This window comes from Lepus europaeus, chromosome 21 (genome assembly GCF_033115175.1).
Source record: "Lepus europaeus isolate LE1 chromosome 21, mLepTim1.pri, whole genome shotgun sequence".
Taxonomy (NCBI): Eukaryota; Metazoa; Chordata; class Mammalia; order Lagomorpha; family Leporidae; genus Lepus; species Lepus europaeus.
This window is the reverse complement of record NC_084847.1, coordinates 1696730-1707658: the sequence shown is the minus strand read 5'-3', so window position 1 is coordinate 1707658 and position 10929 is coordinate 1696730. Positions and strand designations below refer to the sequence as shown.

Here is a 10929-nt window from a genome sequence, read left to right as displayed (position 1 = left end):
GGTGGCCACGGCGCCGCGGGGAGGCCAGCGCGCGCTCTGGACCACCGTGCGTGGGGAGGGCGAGCGGGCTCACCGTGGCCCTGGGTGAGCCCTCGGCCCTGCGGGCTCGGCAGACGGCATGGGGTGCGCGCAGCGCGCTCGGGAGTCTCGGCCGCCCAGGGAGCCCCCGCGGCTCCTGTCACATCCCCAGGGGCCCCGGGAAGCGCCGGCGGGGACGGCGCGGGGACCCGCGACAGCAGGGGCGGACCGGGCGCCCCGCCCAGGCCCAGCGCGGCTCGCGGGCTCAGGCCGCCCGGCAGCGCCCCCGCCGCTCGCGCCGCTGCAGCCTCCGCAGGCGCCGCGTCCACGCGTCCCTCCAGGGGAGCACGAGGCTTCCGCGGGCGGCGCTGAGCCCGGGGCCCCGGCCCCCCCCGGCTCCGGCCGAGACCCCCGGCCCGCCCCCCAGCAGCAGATAGCGGCGGCCCGGTAGCAGGTGCGGGCAGCCGCAGGCCGCGTCCTGGGCCGGCACCCACAGCGCGCTGCTCCCGCGCCGCGCTCGCTCCTCGCCGCTCCGGAACACGGCGAGCACGGCCACTGGGAAGCGCGTCCACGCGCCGCGCGCCTCCCCGCGCGCGCTCACCGCCACCTGCACCGCTGCGGGGAGGGCGGGAGGGGCGGGGTCAGACGGCGCGGCCGCGGTGGGAGCGCGGGGCTCGGCGGGGACAGCCCCGGAGGGTCGGGGGCGGGCCGGGGGCAGCCTACCGTAGTCCTTGCGGCAGAACCTGCGCAGGCTGATGCGGTAGCTGCCGCGGGAGGGTCTGCAGTGCGAGTCGCAGTCTGCGGGCAGGGGTGGGCGGAGGCTGGCGCGGACTCCCCCCTCCCCGCTCCACCCTCTCTCCGCCAGGTGCCTCCCAGGCTGGGGCCCTGTGCTGTGTCCACTCACCCTGTGGCTCCACGGGGCGGCTCTCTTGGGTGGGGCCGGGGACAGGAGTCTCTGCGGAGAAGGCGGCACAAGGACCTGTGACCCTGGCGCAGGGGAGCCGCAGGGCTCGGGACGGGGCTGAGGCAGGGCACGGTCACTCACTGACGCAGGGTGCCACCGGAGAGCGGCTCTGCTGGAAGCCGGGGGCACAGCGGTTGCAGGTGAGGCCCGTGACGCCGTCCTTGCAGGGACACTGGCCTGTGGTCTGGTTGCAGGTTTTGCCAGCAGCACCGACCGGGTGACAGTCACAGGCTGAGGGCGGACGCGGGCAGGACCTGGTCAGGAGCCACCTGGGGTTCGGGCAAACCGGGGGGCGTGGGTGGCCGGTGGCAGGCTCACCTCTGCAGGCGCGCCGGTCACTCAGGGCCCGGCCCGGGTCGCGGTAGAAGCCCTCCCGGCAGTAGTGGCAGTGGCGGCCGGCGGTGTTGTGCCGGCAGTTCAGGCAGACGCCCCCGCTGCGGCGGCCCGAGAGCCGGTACAGCTCCATGTTGAAGCGGCAGCGGCGGGCGTGACCGTTGCAGGAACAAGCTGTGGGGAGGCACGGGTCAGGGGCAGGCCGGCCCGGTCCGAGATCCCCCAGGCCGCCCTCCAAGGCCTCACCGAGGCAGGCGTGGGCCTCCCGGGCTGTGGCCCGCTGCCACGGCCTGTCGCAGTAGAAGGGCTTGCAGCGGCCGCAGTCGGGCCCCTCGGTGCCGTGCCGGCAGTCACAGGTCAGGCGGCCCTGGGCGTCCAGCAGGCAGCGCGAGGCGTGCCCGTTGCACTTGCAGCGGCCGCCCACTTGCAGCTCGGTGGCCGAGTAGGAGTAGGGCGCTGTGGTCTCCGCGTCCCCGGCGTCCCCGGGCCTGGCGGGCCTTGTGAGCACCACACGGATGTCGGTAGCCGTCACCCAGTCCTGCAGCACAGGGCTGCTGTCCAGGTCCAGGCCTGCCGGGCTGCCGTCCTGCATGCTGAAGGCCAGGAGGCCACCCCCATCGGGCTGCACCTGGGGTGCAGGGAAGCACTGGGCTTCAGGCCCGGGGCCAGCAGGGCCGCGGGCGGCAGCAGGCGGCCGGCCGTAGTCCAGGCCACAGTGGGAAGAGAAGAAGCCCAGGGGGGCCCAGCTGCGGCCGTGGTCCTGCGACTTGAGAAGGGCCAGGGAGGCCGGCGGAGCCGAGCAGAAGCGCAGGCTCACGAATACCAGCTCAAAAGCCTTGCCCAGGGGCACGGTGAGGGTCACGTTGAAGGGGGCCTGCGTCAGCGCGTCCGAGCGCCAGCACAGGGGGCTTGCCGAGCCCCCTGGGGAGGTCAGCAGCGCCGCGGGGTGCGCCCGCCGCGGGTCCGAGGCGTCGCAGGCCCGAGTGGCCGGCCGCCCGCACGTGCTGGACGCCAGCGCCTCTCGGCCCAGGGCTGCGTTCACCAGGCCGGGCACGCAGCCGCGGGGCGCGCCGCCCTCGTCGTGGCAGGGGTCGGCGGACGCCGGCAGCCCCGAGCTCAGCGCGGCCGAGAGCGTGCCCGCGGTCAGCAGCAGCCCCCACGGCCAGCCGGGCATGGCCGGAGCCGCCGCGAGCGCGCCAGCCGGCCAGGGTCCCACGACGCTGCCCGCCGGCCTCGCAGTGCCGAGCGTGCAAAGCCCCCGGGCGGCCCCAGCCCGGGCGCAGAGGTGGGAGCGGCGGCGGGCGCGCCCCGGGCCGAGCTCAGCAGCGGGGATGTTGGCGCGTCCTCCTGCTGGGCCCGCGGCGATGACAGCCTGCGCCCCCGCTCCCGGTGCCTCCGCCCGCGGAGGCCCCACCCGCCGCCCTGCGCTCGCACTCACCCACCGAGGGCCGGGCCGAGCAGGTCTCCCGGCCTCCCGGGAAGGGCCGTGGGCGGGCGGGGCCTGGGCGCCCGGGGCCGCCGCCTCCTCCCGGCTGCAGCGAGGGCGGACGAGCTGTGCCAAGAGGGGGTGGGGGGCGCAGCAGGCGCAGGCCTGGGCCCAGCCGGGGGCGGGGCTGCCCGGGCCGGGAAGGAGGGAGAAGAGGGGAGGGGGCCTAGTCGGCACAGCCGGAATCAGAAGCAGATTCAGGCTCAGGCTGGGCCGGCGGGGGAGGGGGCTGGGAGGCCCCGGAGCCGGGGGAGGGGCCCGGGCGCCAGGAATGCGTTGGCGGGAGGGGTCTGGAGGGGGCGGCTCAACCCTGCAGCCCGTGGGGGACCACCCAGCCGGGTCTCCGGCCTGGAGCCAGGCCTTACTGCTCCTGGGGCTCTGCCACGCGCAGGGCAGGGGTCGGCCTGCCTCCTGCGTGAGGCCCATCGGGCAGCCAGCCCGGGGCCGGGCGGCTGAGGGTGCTCCCCTGGGTGGGCGAGGCGTCCTCAAAGCGGCAAGCAGCCTGCGGCAGTGAAAGCACCCAGGATTTGGGGCAGGTCTGATTCTGGGTCCCAGCGCCCTGTGTGCTGAGTGAACGGCGTGGCGTGGCTGTCAGTGTCACTGGCGGGCTCTGCGGAGCGCTGGGAGGCCCCAGGGGGAGCTGGACACACTGGAGTCTCCGTGGCAGCCTTGGGACAGCTAACGCATCAGGCCAACCGTGCCCAGTGGGGTCTGGCCAAGCCTTGCTCTTTCTCTCATTCTCTCAAAAATTTATTTATTTTATTTGAAAGGCAGAGAGAGAGAGAGAGAGATATCTGGTTCATTCCCCCAAATGATTGCAATGGCCAGGGCTGGGCCAGGCCAAAGCCAGGAGCCTGGAGCTCCGTCCGGGTTTCTGCTGCTTTCCCAGGCACCTTAGCTGGGAGCTGCATGGGAGGCAGAGCAGCTGGGAGACCGGCCGGCACTTCCTTTTGGATGCTGGTGTTGCCATACCACAATGCCCGTCCCTTGACCAAAGTCTTACCCCAGTGTCTCTGAATGGAAGCGGGGGTGGGTACAGCCCCAGGTGGCCCCTTGCATGCTGCTGAGGACTTGTGGAAGGCAGGGGACGTGGGTTGGCCCTCTGGAAGTGCCTGGTTACAAGTGGCTCATGCCTCAGCAGGTACGTGCCAGGAAACTGAGGCAGAGGCCCAGCTGGGGACGGGGCAGCGGCAGCCACGAGGGCCCGGGGAAAGCTGTGGACACACCCACCAAGTTCCCGAGAACCTGTAGGTTGCTGGCAGAGGCGGCCCCGCATCCAAAGGTGGGCACCATGCCGGGGCCCGAGGCTGACCGCAGCTCAGGAGTGTCTGTGTAGGTAGAGCTGCCAACCTGGTCAGGGCCACAGGTGCCCCAAGGACCAACAGGAAGAGGATGGGGGAGAAGCAGAATCTGCTGCCAGGAGACAGAGGAGGGAGGAGGCCCTGAACTGGAGGAGTGGGAACAGCAGTGCGGGCGCCGGGGGCCCTGGCGGGGCTCCTGGACCATCTAACACACTCCAGAGATGGGGGTGCCACAGGGCCCTGCCCTTCAACTTCACCCAGACTCTGACCTTAACAGCAAGCAGGCCAGCGAGAAGGAGGGGTCTGGCACGGCGTTGACGCTCCACTCTGGCCTGGGTCAAGTTCAGAACCAACACCTTCCTGGTGACCCTCTTCCACAGTGAGCTCTGAGGGGAGCGAGGGGGCTGAGATCCACCCTCTAGGGCAGTGGCGAGGAGCCGGCTGGGACGCTGGGACCCCACTGGGCCTGAGCGCAGGCCCCACAGGACCGCAGCCTCTTTGTCTCCAGAACGTCTGGTGGCCTGCCTGGGGCTCAGCCCTGCTGTTGGAGGTGCAGGTGGGTCAGCAGGGAGGAGGCGCCCCACCCACTGCTCCCCTGGGAGGAGGCTGCCGCGGAGCCCTCTCCTGCACACATCTGCCTCCAGATGGTGCCAGTCACCGAGAGGCCCTCCCCACAGACCCCCAGAGGGCGCAGCCACCTGCCCCCAGCCCCTGACTGGGGCCTCTCAAGCCTCCCACAATCCCCTTCCCCCACCTGCATCTCCCCAGGGCCCCCAGCCCAGTGACAGCTGCGGGCCTGTTGGGGAGAGGGGCAGGGGGGCTTGCTAGCACCAAGCCCGCAGGGGGCTGGAGGCCGGTCCCTCTTAAAAGGCGAGACTGATCAAAGAATCCCGGCCCGGCCCCAGGACCACCGTCCCCTCGAGACAGTCAAGCCACCACTTGCTCACGTACACTGCACAGACGTTTATTGAGGGGTTTCCAAACCAGCGCGGGAGACAGCTCGCGGGAGGCGACATAGCAGGTTGCGCCTCGCGCCCACGGGGGTGGTCACGCCCAGTCCACGTCCCTACACCGCCCCGCACCGGGACACCGGCAGCGCGAGGGCTCCCTCCCGCCGCGCGCTCTGCGGTCGCCATCAGCTCTGCGTGGCTGGGGGCGGGCGGAGAGGGGAAGACGGCTCGTAGCACCACCTCCCCACCCGGCCGCCTGGGGAGGACCAAGGACTGAAACGGTTTGAGGCGGGGTGTGGGAGGGGGCTTCGGCGACCGGCGCGCCAGGCCCCGCCAAGCCGGAGGGGGGCGGCGCCCGACTCGCCTTGACCTTGCTGGGAGGGGGCCTCGCGCGCGGGGTCAGGGCGTCTCCAGCTCCCGCCCCCCGCCGCGCCCGGCCCTCCGCCCGCGCCAGCACAGGAAGGCGGCGGTCAGGAGCCCGAGGCCCCCGCCGAGCGCAGCCAGCGACGCGCCCTGGGCCAAGTCCAGCAGGGGTCCGCGCAGCGAGAAGGTGATGGCCGTGGCGGCTGCGCCAGCCAGTACCGCCAGGGCGCCGAACGGCAGGACGCAGCGAGGCCACGAGCCCCCCGCGCCGCCCGTGGCCAGGAGCAGCGCGCGCAGGGCCCGGAGGGGTTCCGGGGGCGCGAGTCCCGGCGGGGAGGGCGCGGGTGCCGTGGCGGGCTCCGCGGGCCGGGGCCCGGGCACGCTCATGGTGCGGACGCAGTGGCCGAGTGCCGGTTGGAGCGGACACCCACCGCAGCCCCTGCTCGCGTCGCCACGTCACAGCCTATTGGCCCGGGACGCGGTGACGCCATTTGGGACGCCTGGCAATTTGCCTGCCCCCTCCTCGCTTTGGTGGGCCCTCAGAGAGGGTGGGAGTTGATGGGGGGTGCGCCCCTTTGTTTCTGCACCCCTTGGATTTGGAACCCCCATCTGCACCCAAGAGAGCCCTTGTGTGTCCGTCCACAGGGATGCGATGGCCCCCAGCGCCCCGGATTGGCCCTGAGACAGTTAGCCAGTCTGCAACTGCTGGGCTCCCATCTGGGCCTGGCCAGGAGGGAGGTGGCTGTGCGCCTGCTGGCCTGGGGGCTGGCCTCCGGTAGGGGTGGTGGAGAGTAAGGCTAGCGAGCCAGTTGCAAGGTGTCTGGGCAGACTGCCCGCTGTGGGACACACTGGGGTGGATGGGCACGAAGGGAGCACCTGGACATAAGCTCTGGCGGCAGCAGGGGAGTGGCTGGCCTGTGGTCCCTGGGCAGTGGCCGGGGAGCGGGGCCTCCAGTGCAGTGAGGCCCGAGGTCTTCCGTGTCCTCCTCTGGGTTCCCAGCAGCCCCAACCCCGGGCTCCACGACAGGTCAGTTCTGGCTTGCTGGGACTTCACCTCCTGCCGGGGCCAGGGAGCCACCCCAAAGGTGCTTTGCCGCGGCACTCCACCGGCTGGGGGAGACCTGGTACCACCTCCCACCTCCTGGTCCTGTGGGGCAGGGGCTGGGGGCTTTCCTGGTGGCAGGCCCCAGTCCGCAAGGGCCAGCGGTTCCCTGATGCGCCCACAGCTCTAGGAACTTGGGGGAAGGCGGCCAGTGTCCCTGCGGGGTGCCCTGGCCCCTCCCCTCACACACAAGGGATGTTCATTTTGACACCAAACAGCAGAGCCGGCAGGCCTGGACGCCGCGGGATTTACACGCTCGTCTCTCTGCAGTGGTTTTAATGTCACACAGGCAGCTCTCAGGTCTCCAGTGGGAGCAAACCCAGGTGGCCCGGAAAGGCTCCCAAGGCCCCGGCGAGGAGCCCTGACCATGGGTTTGTGAGGAGGGCCCCCGCTCACTAGCCCACCCGTGGAGCACCGCCCGCCGGGCTCCCAGCAGCTCTGGGCGCCGGGCGCAGGCCTCAGTCAGCCAGGTCGTCCCGTAGGATGCTGAAGAAGTGCTCGCCGCCCTCACAGAGCAGGCTGTGCACCGCGCGGCACAGAGCCAGGCAGGGCGGCCCGCGTGCTTCCTGGGCGCTCAGCACGGGCAGCAGCTCTGCCATCAGGACCTGGGGGGTGGGGAGGGCAGCATGAGGCCAAGGTCTCGGGGAGCCCAGTTCTGAGCAAGGAGTCCAGGGCTCCCAGCAGGTGGCCTAGGGCGCAGGGCAGGCCCAGGACAGACTCACTCCTCCCCGCTAGCCCCGGTCCTCCGGGAGCGGGCAGCACTCCCCAGTTCACGGCTGCTGCTTCCCGGGGGGCTGGGCTCTGGGGCTACCTTTTGCAAGTGGATCTGCTGGTGCAGCATGGCCACCCGCAGCCTGAGGGCGGCCAGGGTCTGCAGCTCCTGGGTGCTGGAGTAGCAAAGCAGCCGGGGGCTCCAGGTGGGGCCTGCTCTGCCCCCACAGGGTGACGAGGGCTGGGGGCGCCATCCCGCGAGACACGGCCCTGGAGGCTGTTCCGCCACTGCCGAGGACAGGGGCCGTGTCCTCGTGGGGCGGCAGCCAGCCCCTGGCTCCCACACACCCTCTCCCCAGCCCTCTGCCTACTGCCGAGGCCAGGGGCCGTGTCCTCGTGGGGCGGCAGCCAGCCCCTGGCTCCCACACACCCTCTGCCCACTGCCGAGGCCAGGGGTCGTGTCCTCGTGGGGCGGCAGCCAGCCCCTGGCTCCCACACACCCTCTGCCCACTGCCGAGGCCAGGGGCCGTGTCCTCGTGGGGCGGCAGCCAGCCCCTGGCTCCCACACACTCTCTGCCCAGCCCTCCGCCTTGATTGTCCGCAGGACGAGGTACAGCTGTTCAGGTGTGTGCCCGGCAGACTGGGCCACCCTTTACCTCTCGGATTTCCCACTGTGCTTACACAGGACTTCTGGGGACTTGGCTTTTCACTCTTAAAACTTCAAGCCGTTACCCAAGTGTTCGGGATCCTGCCACTCACGTGGGAGACCCGGCTGGAGTTCCTGGCTCCCAGCTCCAGCCTGGCCCAGTCTTGGGTGTTGCGGGCTTTTGGAGAGTGAACCAGTGAACGGAACATGTCTCTGATCCTCTGTCACTCTGTCTTTCAAATAAATAAATAAATAAACAAACAACGAAAACAATCCAAGCCCCCTGAAGCCACTCAGAACCACAAAGGACAGAGCAGCGCTATCCGGCCCACGAGTGACCCCCTCCCAGCATGCGTGGCTCTCAACTGCTAAGACGCCAGCGACCAAACGAGCACACCAGCCACGAGACCCCGTCTGCCGGATGGCGAGGGGCTGGGGGGCACAGCCTGGAGAGGCCAGCACACCGTGCCGGGGGCATGGAAGAGCCTGCCCGCCTCTGGCCCCTGGCAGAGCCAAGCCGAGGGCCCCGACCCGGGTCTGGGCCTCACCTGCCTGCAGCTCCTGCAGCTCCTGCAGACAGCGCCCCACCATGGCCTGCAGTCCCTCCAGGGTGAGCAGGCAGTGGTACTCCTGCGTCCAGTCAGAGCGAGCTGTGCAAGGGCAGGGAGGTGGGTCGGGTCCAGGGCGCGCCTGGCCCCGTCTGTGCCCGGCCGGATCGCGTCAGAGCCCTCACTGACCTGCTGAGAGCGCCTCCCGCATGTGTAGGCTCATCAGCACGCAGGCCCTCCGCAGGCGCTGGCCCTCCGCCTCCAGCTCGGCGCCACTGGGCCTGGGGCTGGGCCAGCCGGACTGCACGCGGGTCAGGGAACTTCCTCTGCGGCCAGCGTCCCCCCCCCCCCACCCCGGAGAGCCCAGCAAGGATACGGCCGGCTGCATTTTCTGCAGGAACCGGGCTCTGGCAGCGGCGGCGGCATCTGTGGGGTCCCTGGTCTGTGCAGACTCGAGCTGGGCCCACAGGCTGGGGGACACACACGGGTGCCCGGGAACCGGGCAGGGGCGGGTTATTCTAGCCCCCAGAGCTGAGCCTTGGGAGGTGGGCAGGGCCGGGGTGGGGGTGGGGGGCAGAGCTGACCCCCCGAGGAAGTGCTGAGAATTCACGGAAGGAGAAAAGACCCCGTACTGCTGTAACTGTGTCTGCTGCAAAGGACTTGTGGGACCCGACACAAGGCTGGTACTGCAGACCAGGCACAGGGCAACCCGAGGGCGCCATCGGGCTTAACCCCGGCAAGCCCTCTGTGGCGTCCTGCCGCGGTGGCCTCCGGAGGACGGCGACTCGGCCTCACGTTCTTCAAGCCTTGTGTGTGTGTGTGTGTGGGGGGGCGCTCAGAGCCTGCGGGACCGAAGGTGACCCTCTGAACAGTGACCCGCACAGCAGACGGGGCCCCCCCTCTGCCCCCACCGTCTCACCGCTGGTTCTGCGACGCCGCCTTCCTGAGGGCCGCGGGCAGCCGCAGCAGCCTCCTGCAGAGAAGCCGGGGTTCGGGGTGGCCCTGCTCGCCGCTCAGAGTCCCGTCAGCACGAGGCCTCCCCCCACCCCCGCGCTTCCACAGGGCCCCTGGACTGGGCTTCAGCCCAGCATGGCCTGGGTACAGGGACAGGCCTCCATGAGCCCCTGGGCCGGCCTGGGGGCGGGGGAGGAGGCCAGGCTCCCGCAGGTCAAGTCTGGCGCCGCTCCAGCCAGCAGCTCCTGAGCCCACACTCTACCGGGCGCTGCCGAGGGCTCCCCCGGGGTGCGTCCTGCTCAGTGTGCTGCTCTGCCTGTCACCCACCCTCAGCCTCCTGTGGCTGGCCGAGGTCAGAGTGGGTAAACGTGGCCGCTCCTCCAGCGAGGGGCTGGGAAACCTACCCCTGCTCCTTCAGCGTGAAGGCTCCCGGGGCCTGAGGGGCCGTCGATGGGGCCACTCGCTGGTCTCTGAGGCTGCGTCCAGGCTCGGCGGCCCGGGCTCTTGTCCCCACACCGGCCCTATCCCTGCCTGGCAGAGGTCTGAGCTCCGGGTGGTCCGTGGCAGGCGTCCTGGCCTGGCGGATGCCCTTGGCGGGCCCTGGGCCACCTCGGCCGGGCCCTGGCACCGCGGTGCCAGCAGAGGCGGCAGCAGGGCCGGGCGTCAGGCCGCCGGCCTCGCCTCTTCCTCCGGCCCTGCAGACGCTTCTCCGCACGCGTGCAGCCTTCTCCAGCGCCTGCGTCAAGAGCTCCAGCTCCTTGAGGTCCTGGGGGCTGGGGGTGCGCGCTGTGAAAGCCAAGAGTCATGCGAGGCTCCCTCTCCACCGGCCCCCAGGAGCGGCCCCTGAGCACGGCCGCCAGGGGCAGCCCGCGTGTGGCCAGGCGTACCTGGGGGCGGGTCCTCTTCGGTAGTTTCTGGCCCCGGAGGTGGATCTGGAGCCCAGGTCCTCGCTGGTTCCCTGCAAAGACGCGGGGAGCCCCAGCACGACCAGGAGTCAGGGCCTGGGAGCCTGCAAGGTCCGGGGGCAGGGAGGCGCACTGGAACCCGCGGTGCGAAGGCGGGCGGCTGGGCCAGGCCTTCCGGCCGCGGGGGTGCTCTGTGCGGAACTCTGAGCGTCCAGGGGGAACCGGCCAGGGGGCCCAGGGCCCGCGTACCAGGCCTGCAGCAGCCGCCGGCAGACTCCGAGGCTCCGCTCCAGCTGCTTCTGTCTCTCTGCGCAAGCGTCCAGGGCGCCCTGCAGCTCGGCCACCAGGCTGGGGGCGACACCGACGGCTCAGCACCCGGGCCGGCCTCGGGCCCCCGCCCGCCCACCCCCGCGCGTGGGCCTCACCGGCGGGAGCAGCCGGCGGGCAGCATGTCCGCGGCCGCAGCGCCAGCGCTCGGCAATTTGGCGCCCCTGGGAAGTCCCGCCCCTTCCGGCCAGCTGGCCAATCCTGGGCCGGCCCACGGCCCGCCCCTGCCCCCGGCGCCCCGCCCCGCCACCAGGACTGCCCCCGCCCCCAGGGCTGGCCGCGACTCGGGTGACCGCGGCCTCGCGCCCAGGCTCCTCTCGC

At 71.4% G+C, this 10929-nt stretch overlaps 4 protein-coding genes across 6 annotated transcripts in view; 1 reads left to right on the top strand and 3 right to left on the bottom strand.

The window, feature by feature from the left end:
* Nucleotides 1–10929, top strand: part of RNPS1 (RNA binding protein with serine rich domain 1) — a 426882-nt gene that overhangs the window by 242045 nt on the left and 173908 nt on the right. The gene's annotated exons all lie outside the window — the stretch shown is intronic.
* NTN3 (netrin 3) lies at nucleotides 284–2489 on the bottom strand. Its single transcript, XM_062180672.1, has 6 exons — nucleotides 1562–2489; nucleotides 1301–1489; nucleotides 1064–1213; nucleotides 923–973; nucleotides 742–816; nucleotides 284–633 (listed from the first exon to the last, which is right to left on the bottom strand). The coding sequence occupies exons 1-6, from the start codon at nucleotides 2487–2489 to the stop codon at nucleotides 284–286; spliced, it is 1743 nt and encodes a 580-aa protein (XP_062036656.1).
* LOC133751047 (transmembrane protein 100-like) lies at nucleotides 5452–5802 on the bottom strand. The gene has a single exon (XM_062180924.1). It carries the CDS (start codon nucleotides 5800–5802, stop codon nucleotides 5452–5454), a length of 351 nt encoding a protein of 116 aa, XP_062036908.1.
* TEDC2 (tubulin epsilon and delta complex 2) lies at nucleotides 6779–10747 on the bottom strand. Of its 3 annotated transcripts, XM_062179588.1 has the most exons (11): nucleotides 10707–10747; nucleotides 10531–10629; nucleotides 10264–10334; nucleotides 9781–10162; nucleotides 9342–9395; nucleotides 8799–8892; nucleotides 8612–8723; nucleotides 8423–8524; nucleotides 7988–8107; nucleotides 7329–7516; nucleotides 6779–7122 (listed from the first exon to the last, which is right to left on the bottom strand). In XM_062179588.1, exons 1-11 carry the CDS (start codon nucleotides 10730–10732, stop codon nucleotides 6976–6978), a joined length of 1395 nt encoding a protein of 464 aa, XP_062035572.1. In that variant the 5' UTR covers nucleotides 10733–10747; the 3' UTR covers nucleotides 6779–6975. The 3 variants fall into 3 exon arrangements, with proteins under 3 accessions (XP_062035572.1, XP_062035570.1, XP_062035571.1); XM_062179586.1 differs by having other exon boundaries at nucleotides 8612–8892; XM_062179587.1 differs by lacking the exon at nucleotides 9342–9395 and having other exon boundaries at nucleotides 8612–8892.

Coding starts and splice junctions, on each gene's coding strand:
- NTN3 (XM_062180672.1), bottom strand. CDS start 2,489: ATGCCCGGCTGGCCGTGGGGGCTGCTGCTGACCGCGGGCACGCTCTCG. Junction 1,490..1,561: donor GGAGGCCCACGCCTGCCTCG/GTGAGGCCTTGG, acceptor GCCTCCCCACAG/CTTGTTCCTGCAACGGTCAC. Junction 974..1,063: donor TCCGGTGGCACCCTGCGTCA/GTGAGTGACCGT, acceptor CCTTCTCCGCAG/AGACTCCTGTCCCCGGCCCC.
- LOC133751047 (XM_062180924.1), bottom strand. CDS start 5,802: ATGAGCGTGCCCGGGCCCCGGCCCGCGGAGCCCGCCACGGCACCCGCG.
- TEDC2 (XM_062179586.1), bottom strand. CDS start 10,732: ATGCTGCCCGCCGGCTGCTCCCGCCG. Junction 10,163..10,263: donor CGAAGAGGACCCGCCCCCAG/GTACGCCTGGCC, acceptor TGGCTTTCACAG/CGCGCACCCCCAGCCCCCAG. Junction 8,525..8,611: donor GCGGGAGGCGCTCTCAGCAG/GTCAGTGAGGGC, acceptor GCCCTTGCACAG/CTCGCTCTGACTGGACGCAG.